Source organism: Mandrillus leucophaeus, unplaced genomic scaffold (genome assembly GCF_000951045.1).
Source record: "Mandrillus leucophaeus isolate KB7577 unplaced genomic scaffold, Mleu.le_1.0 Scaffold528, whole genome shotgun sequence".
NCBI classification, from domain to species: Eukaryota; Metazoa; Chordata; class Mammalia; order Primates; family Cercopithecidae; genus Mandrillus; species Mandrillus leucophaeus.
Window position 1 is genome coordinate 1,249,850 of NW_012105675.1, and position 9,628 is coordinate 1,259,477.

Genomic DNA, 9,628 nt, shown 5'->3' on the forward strand with positions numbered 1-9,628 from the left:
AAGAAAAGAAAAGAAAGAAAGGAAGAAGGGAGGGAGGGAGGGAAGGAGGAAGGGAGGAAGGGAGGGAGGGATAATATTACCTTGAAAACTTTTCCAAATATAGGGACATTGTGTTAGGCTGTTCTTGTGTTGTTGTACAGAATACCTGAAGTTGCATAATTCATAAAGAAAGGGGTTTAATTGGCTGACAGTTATGCAGGCTGTATAAGCATGGAACGGCATCTGCTTGGTTTCTAGGGAGGCCTCAGGAAGCCTTTGCTATGGTGGAAGGTGAAGCAGGACCAAGAGGATCTTGTGAGAACTATTGCTCACTATTGTAAGGATAGCACTGAGAGGATGGGGCTAAACCATTCATGAAATATCTACCCCAAAGATCCAATCACCTCCGACTAGGCCCGACTTCCAACAGTGGGAATTACAACCCAACATGAGATTTAGAGGATACAACATCAAACTGTGTTAGGCATATTCTGAGATCAGCAGCTATTAAAAGACATATTTAAACTCACGTAAATTAAATGTGCTATTTATACTATTTAGAATTACTGCTTCAGATTATTTAGCTGAGAACATAATGAAATTATTATCTGCTTGAAGAACTGAGTTAGGGATTGAAAAAATCAATCGCTTTCTTTTTGAGTAAATAGTTTAAATGCTTGTTTCTGAAATAAACAGTATTAAGAATTTTTAAAGCCATTTAACAGAAAAAATATGGAGAAATTATAGTGACTCTATTGAGATTTTTTTATCTGTGAGGTTTCAAAGGACTTAATGAAATCAGGTAACTGGTTCCTAGGAGTCTGCAAAGGCTGGTGCTACCTGGGCACAGAATAAAGAAGCTAAAATAGAGTGAGGCAGTTTATTAGGGACTAGGCTTTGCCCAGAATTCAGATTTCTTTTCTTTCCTTACTAGTTCCTATCTACTTGATCACGATGCTTCTCAGTCATTACTATGTGGGGGAAAAATCAATAATAGTCATTTGGATTAAAGTTTGAGATACAGAAACATCCACTGCATATCCCTGTAGTATCTCTTTTTCATTCATTGAGATTTCTTTGTAATTCCTTTGTCAACAACGTAGAAGACCACGCTTATAGATTCTTGTCACATTGTGAGTAAAATTCCACCGGGGAGCTGCCTAATATTTTATAACAATAGTATATATTTTTACAGACTATGTTCCCAAGTTTGTTGTTTGTTTGGCTTATTTTTTATCAGACATATTTGCCTTGTCTTTAGAGAATATGAATATTTCAGGTAAAAAGGTTTAATGTGGAAATGAAGAACAAAAATGTATATGACTCCTAAGGGCATTTCTATTTGCTGTTTCAAACATTGCCTTGGAATTATTTACAATTCCCAGTTTAACCATGGGCCTATAACAAGACATTGTTTAAATGCAATTTAGCCCTGTGGTTTCAACTGCCAGATGAATGATTCGAAATGCCAATTTTTCCAAGGGGATGTGGGTTAAATTTTAAGTAAATCATTAAAAGCCCAATTTAGCCAATAATAACTAAGCATAATTACTCTTAACTACCTTGCAAAGATCCTTATTTTCATATTTAATTAAATTAAAAGAATTTAAATAACAGAGTAAATATGGGTTTATTTCTCTTGCTCGAGACCATGGCCCTAAAATCTTATTCATATTACGTTATTCAAAGGAAATCTTTAAAACTCAGAATCTTTCAGGTTTCCTCATTGCTCTACTAACTTTTTCAGAAAATGAATTTATCCATGTGAAATCTTTATTACCTCTCACTGTTGCACAGAGTATATATTCTTCAAATTATATATTGAAAACTCTTTTAGTCAGAATTTAATCGACTTACTTGTTCATGTAGAACCCTGGACAGGTGTTCTCCTGTTCTCACTGGTTTGTTTTCCACGATGCAGTAACCCAAGTCTCCTTTTCCATAAGTCGCACATTTTGAAATGTGTGAGTCCCTTTCCCTGCACGTAGCCGGGGCTTCATCTCCTAAGTCATCCCACTCATTATCAGAAGATCTCCTACAATGGATACCAATCTGTTCTTAAATTCTTCAACAACTTGGACTTTGAATAGATTTTCCTATAAGTAGGAAATGAAAAAGTCAGCATGAATATATTGTTTGACCTGTCGACCAGGAATGAGAAGGTGCAGCTCTAATTCTGATGCCGAGTTTGAATTACCGGGGGCATTAGGCAAATCCTATTACTTTATCACACCTGTTTGTCTTCTCTGTAATGATGGAACGTCATTTGATCCTGTGTACTGTCAACTGAAGCACCACAAGATCTATAACTTTGGAAAGATTTCATTTTTCATAAAGGGTTATGTCCTGCAAGGTGGCCGTTCTGATGGGCTAGAAAGGGTAGCCTTCCGTAAAGACCATTAACAGGCACTTTGAGGGAGGGGAGGGTGGAACAGGAATTTATGCTGAACAGGTTGCTTAAACATACATATTCAAAAGGATACAGGAGGAACTATGAGTCCCATTCAGAGCCCCAAGCTCATCTGTCAGATATAGCAACTGAAGAATCACAAGATCTTTAAATGGAGAGAGGAAACTTTAGTTCTTATAAAGAGTTACAGCCTGTCAAGATGGACACCATTCAGGCTATAACCCTTTATAATAAATAAAGTCTCCTCCTCACATTTGTGAATCTCATGACTCTTCACTTGACAGTACATTATATTGCAAAAAATAGGTAATACTGGGTTATCAGATAACTTTTGAAATTTAGTTATGTGATTATTTAGTTATTTATTTATGATGGTGTTTTTAATAAAATTCACACTCCTTTTACTGACCTATGGATAATTTGCTATCTGGCCTTGTATAATCCTCAGGCTTGATCTCCTACTGCTTGCTCCTGGCATTACTTTGCACTCATGATGGCTGTTTATTTAGGCAAATAATGATTCATAAATCAGGCATCACTCAAAATTGAAAGAGGTTCAGAGAGCTCTTCTCTGTCATCTGAGCAGTGAGAATTTGTAGGCTGGACACAAAAGCAAAGTTGAAAAATTACCTGATTAGCTACAGCTAGATGTTTGCCTTATTTAGATATGACCTGATGGGAGGTCCCTAATTGTATAACCAATCACTAGTTGACTGTTTGTGATTGGCTGAGACTTATTTTTCTTAAGTCAGTTACAAGGAAGTTTTCCAAGTTAAGTTTCAGTTTGCTTATCTAAGTGCTCGAGTTAGAGAGACCACCTCAGGCTAATGGGTTCTTTATTTACTTTACCAATAAAGTACATTATTCTCATTTGTTTCTATCTCCCAGTACATTATTTTAATTTTTTAAATCTCATTCTTGCTATCAAGAAGTCAAATGTGAGTCTGATTTTCCTACTTTTATAGTTACTTTCTTTTTCTCTCTGGCTGCTTTTGGGTTTTGTTATTTTGCATTTTCAATATGATGTGCACAGGTATTTCTTCTTTTGGGGTTTTTCTGGTCTTCAAGAATCTTAAAATTAGTAAATTTTATCAATTCTGGAAAATCTTAACAATTATCTATCTTTTCACATATTGCCTCATCCCATTCTCTTTCTCATTCCAAAAATCTGATTAGACATATTAAGACCTTTTCACTATCATTGTGTTTCTTTCTTTCATAGTTTCCTGTGGTTGCCTTTCTGGGCTACTTTTTAGATAAGCTTTTTATTCCTGTTTCCTCTTTCTCATGGTGTCAATTCCTTTATTTTTTTATAACACATGTAATCTGCCTAAAAAGTCAAGTATCTGAAGTCTTTGCTGGTATAATTCTGACATTTATCATTTCTATTGACTCTAACTTACAGTTATTTGTTTTCCTGTACGTTACATGACTCCTGACTGAATTTTTGACTATTGAGATTTTCTTTATTCCTTCCATTTATTCCCATAGTTTAGACCTGAAAATTCTATTTACTGTTTTATGAATGGAGTATCTCTCTAGAGAGATATCTCTTTGGGATCTTAGATATATGGATTCTCCTATTTGATTACCCAGCTCTGTGGCCCTAGGCTTTGGTTTTGGTCCCCAACTTTCAAAGCAGCCATATACCTAAATCTGAAGTACATTGAGAATTGCAAAATCACTGAATAGTAAAGTTTTCTTTGGTTCCCAGCTTGCCACTCTTATTTAGCTTTGACGTCTAATAAGTTTTTCTCTTCCTCAATAGTTCATTGAGGCATTCAAGAATATTTTAAAATATTTTCTGTATTACTTTAAGAAGGACATACTCCTTCTTAGTCATGATGTCCAATTCCCAAATTGCCAGAAAAGGAAATCTACTGCCACTCAGCCATGAAATGGTATTCAGCATCCCAACACAACACAAGACCTGTCAGAACTGATGTGGAGTCGTGAGCCATAGTTGGGTGTTTACCCTGTTCTAATATCAGTCACTAGGTGGTAGGAATCACAAACTATTTCTGGCATCAGATTTCTAGAGCAGTTGTCTTTTTTCTTTCTGATTCCAGTCTCCATTAATTATACTTTTGAGTAGTAAATAATCTTGAACCATATTTTTTCTACTCTTATATTTTAAATAAAATTATGAAGTTGACTTGAAGTCTCAGAAAACTGGTGTGGCTCCTTTTAAAATTCTTGCTGGACCCTATTCAATGCAGGTTTTGTTGAGGCTTAAAAAATGTTTATATTAAAAAGAGTAAGAAAAACTGAACTTCACTATGCCTCACTGTGTTTAACACACTATAGAAAATCATGTTAAAGAATGCCTCCAAAACATGTGGACACTGTGAGCTCAGTCTGCTCGCTACATCTCATAGCACTTTTTCTAGGACACAGAACTGTCATTTGCTTTTATAAGATAAACAATATCATAACTCAATCTGGTTAAATTTGAAAGCCAAATTTTTTTTTGCTGCTTGGTCCTCAAAGGATGTATGACAGCAAGCAATAAGAAGACACATTCTTTTTTATTCCTGCTATAACTTTGGCCACATTTTATTATCTTTTTCTTTTTCCCCAGATGCATTGAGCTAGATAACTTCAAGGATACCTTGAAAGCAATTCACCTCAAAAACATTTTATATTCCTTTTCCTGAGCCGTATTTCCACCTTACTCAGTCCTTCAAGGGTACTTCCAAGCAAAATGTAACAAGCTTCAGTCTTAGCGAAGAGTCATGGTTGAGATGGAGAATAAGGTCCACTGAAAAAGAGATATTCCTTCATTGTATTCATTTCACCAAAATTTACATACAAAGCCCTTACATTGAGGCCTTATCACATGCAAATGGGAGTAGAAACACTTTTACTCAACCTCTACTGTTCTAATTTCCCAGAATAAATCCATCATTACCTTAATAAATGAAAATAACTCAGAATACAGATGATATTCACAGGTAAGTAGGCTAATTTCTAGTTTATTCACTGCCACTTTGTCAGTCACATGCTTACCAAGATTCAGTTGTATTTGTTCCAAGTCTAGTTATGTAAGTTGTGCATGTTATTGTAATTATGTAAGTCAAATAAGCATTTTGGAAATCACAGATACATGAGAGTACCAAGAGGAAGAGCATTTGGCAAAAAGTTTGTTTAAGGCTAAAGCCCTAAACTTTATAAGATAGTCACTTAAAACTGCTATGATGTATGTATGAGATAACTGCATAAAAATAATGAAAGCCTTCAAGAATCCTGCCATCAGATGACTTCATACGCTTTTAGGCCACTTGAAATAAGTTTAAAGTTGTATATGATGCAACACAGGCACTATTTATACACTACAGTTTCCTGTGATGCCAAGATAAAAGAAATCATTTTTCCACCAGAATCTTTATAATCGTAAAAAGATGTCACTGCTATATAATAATTGGCAAATATATTCTATATAAGAACACAGAATTAAATATTACATGACAAACATTTAAGGCATATGTTAATTAAATGTTTTTAAAGGGTTTTTTATTCACTCTGTACCAGTCCCAATTGTGTCAGTGTAAATGTTGTCTAGTCTCTTGCAGGGATTGCTTTGGACTCTTGTAAGAAATGATGGAGCTTAAGGGTTAACATTATTTACTAACTGTGTGACCTGGGGCAAATTAGCTTCATCAATAAGAGATGTCCTAGAGATTGTGTAGGTAAAGTGTTTAACACAATGCTTGTAATTTATCTAATAAATGGTAGTTATTAGTATAGTCAAGTATCTCTTAATGACTGAGCCACATTCTGAGAAATATCTTCTTATTTCTCACAATGTATCACACAGGGATATAATCATTGTGTGAACATTGTAGAGTTTACTTACACAAACCTAGATGGTACAGCTTGCTACAGATCTAGGCTATAATATAGCCTATTGCTTCTAGGCTACAGACCTGTACAGGATGTTACTGTACTGAATAATGAAGGCAATTATAACAAAATAAATATTTGTGTATCTAAACATATGACAAGTACAGTAAAATATAATTATCTTATGGGAGCATCATCATATATGCAGTTCAACATTGACTGAAATGTCATTATACAGCATATCACTGTAGTATGAAAACCTAAGAAACACTGAGTGTTTTTGTTTGTTTTTTTTTCTTTTTTTTTTGAGACAGAGGCTCTCTGTATCACCCCGGCTGGAGTGCAGTGGCTCAATCTCGGCTCACTGCAACCTCTGTCTCCTGGGTTCAAGTGATTCTCATGTCTCAGTCTCTCAAGTAACTGGTATTATAGGCAAGTACCACCACATCTAGCTAATTTTTGTATTTTTAGTAGAGACAAGGTTTCACCATGTTGGCCAGGCTGGTCTCAAACTCCTGACCTCAAGTGATCTGTTTGCCTTGCCTCCCAAAGTGCTGGGATTATAGGCATGAACTACACACCCGCCCAGTTTTTTTTTTTTTTTTTAGTCTTTTGCCAAATAATTTATTTCCTAGAGACTTCAGTTTATTCAATAATTATTATCTAAAAAATAATAATTGAATACTTTCTATGGTGGTCATTGTTTTAGATGCTGGTTCTGTAAAGATAAACAAGACAAAAATCCTTGCTTCCGTGGATATGACATTCTAGTAGGAGAAAAAGATAATTAAGATGTAAACAGACTAGTTTAACCTCAGGCACTGATAATTGCTAAGAATAAAAATAAGGCAGAGCAAATGTAAGAAAAATCAGTGACAGGGCTGACAGGAGAGGGCTTGCTATTTTAAGGAGAGTAACCAAGAAAGGCTTCTAGAAAGAACAGTCTGCAATGATTTAAAACTCTAAGGTATGGAAAGAACTGATGTTGGAGAGGTCTAGGCAGAGGACACAGTATGTGCTTGGCATACTTGAGGACCAGCAAGAAAGTCAGGGTTGTGGGAATGGAGTGAGTCTGTTAATTTCTTCAGAGTATGTATCACTGTTTGACACTGACTTATTTATCCATGTGTTCCTTGTCAGTCTTTCCACACTATTCCACTCAAAAATCGGTTCTTTAAGACCAATAACTCCTTGAAATTTTACTGAAGATCCTTCGCTACTGTGTCCAATTTATCCTGCTATCTTCATGAGTCAATTCTCCTTTTGATGACTATCAACCTGTGTATGTGTGTGCACATGAATGTTTGTGGGTTTTCCTTTTGCTGGTCCCAGAAACAGTCCTTAAGGGTTGTAATAACATTTGTATTTGTTTATGAAGAATATTTAGAACAACAGAGGACCTTAGGACATTGTAAATAGACTGGGAAGTACCAGTTTGGGGAGTATGGGACTGAGCACAAGCTCGTCAAAATGAGTTAAGTCAAAGCTATATTACCTTCTCAGAATTCACAATTTCAAAAAAGGTCAATTTAATCATGAATTGAAAATTTGCTAACTCAACTGTGCAGTTTTCATGAGTCATAATTGTACTTCTGGCAACTTTAATCTCTCCAGTTATTATATGTGATACGTGGATTTTGTTTTTTTCCTTTCTGCTAAAAACAGTGTATAAATAACCAAGATGTTTTAAATTGTCACAATTAGCTATGAGGTTGTTATTTTGTGCTTCAAATTGTATGTATTTCTGATATTTACTCATAAAATAGAGAAAATGATGAAAAATTCTTTGTTTATGCTTGTTATAAATAAATTAACCATTATTGTCTTAACTTTCTTCTCCATTAGTGATCCCCAAATATAAAGTTAAAATAGACTACCAAGACTTATATTTAAAATTATAAATAAAATGTAACTGACTCCATTCGGGTAGAGGTACTAACAATAAATTCCTTTCTTTGACCTAACTAAATTAAATTCTGATCTAGCTAGGGGAAAAATACCTATATATATTTTTCAGACGCTTCCTAAAACATAGAGATAACCTAGACTTCTAATTTGATAAGGAGGGACCAGGTACCAAGAAGGCAATCATTATTCAAACATAATTGACATAATTGACAGTTATTTCTCAACTGAATGGCTTTGGGCCAAGAAGAACATAGCTGACATGTGAAAATTCTGGAGGTACTTGTGAATTATAGAAATGTCCAATATGTATTTGTCAAGTTCTTGCAGAAAGTTTAGTGTCAGAATTTTATATTCTTTTCATGTTTATTGTATCATTCAGGGAAAAAAAAAAAGGAACCAAATTATATTAATGTGCTACACTGGTTATTGTTATAAAAATGGCATTAGACAAAAACATTAAATATTCATGAAAATTCTTTTTCCCTTAGGTTCCAGCTAGCAAAAGATACTGAAAGAAATGATTCACCAAAGGAGGGAAATATAACACAGTACAGATAATCATAGGAGTTATAAACAAAGGAAGTTGACATTAATAATTAAATGAGAAAAATTTCCTGTGGTGGTTTTGATGAGCTACAGGCACAGTGTGTAAAATTACTTGACCAACTGATCATCAGTTATGTTCTAGACCAAAGGAGTATATACTAATGTAACTGGTTTTTCTATTCTATTTTTCTAGTCCAATGATTTGTCTAAGGTAATAAATATAGCTATTATACATTCCCTGTGAGGAAAAATTATTCCCATTAGAACCTGCTGTTTTTACTATTTAAGTAAAAACATTGAAGGGGGTATTCAATGTAGATAAATGTGAAAAGGAGAGTTGATCACATTTACTAAGTACTTGTGTTGTGTATTACATGAATTCTAGCAGAAACTGTATTATTGCTCTTTAGTGCGTATTAATCTGACCTTTGCACTAATAGTTATTTATCATGTTATTAGGAGATTTTTGCGTTTGTTTGTATTTGTTTGCTTTTGTTTGTTTATTTTCTCTGTTTAAGAAAATTGTTATCTATTTCAAACAGGGAACTCTTTAATGAAGAAACACCAGAGCTGTTAAACCCATTGAGACACAGAAGATTCTAGTGACCGACGATGGCTTCCTCCTGGAAACTAATGCTGTTTCTGTCAGTCACCATGTGTCTTTCCGGTAAAAGTCCTGACTAATTAATTATTTGATTTTCTAAGTATCAAAATAACCAAAATATATCAAGATCTCCATTACAAAATATCCTCAGGTATTAGTTTAAATTTATAAGGCAACAACTCTTAAGCCTCTGTTAGCATTGCAAAATGCTATATACAACTTAATATAATAAGGTACACTATAAATGTTAATGAGTATTTACCTCATTGACATTCATTTACAGTCTAAACTTTCTAGCTTTCAGAAGACTTGAAGGTATATATATATACACACACACA

At 34.4% G+C, this 9,628-nt stretch overlaps 1 protein-coding gene across 1 annotated transcript in view; it reads left to right on the forward strand.

The window, feature by feature from the left end:
* Nucleotides 1-9,628, forward strand: part of LOC105551585 (contactin-5-like) — a 1,043,690-nt gene that overhangs the window by 562,851 nt on the left and 471,211 nt on the right. The window contains exon 3 of the mRNA XM_011996879.1: nucleotides 9,229-9,353. Coding sequence (XP_011852269.1) covers nucleotides 9,299-9,353 — 55 coding nt within the window. The 5' untranslated portion in view covers nucleotides 9,229-9,298. The remainder of the gene's footprint in view (nucleotides 1-9,228; nucleotides 9,354-9,628) is intronic.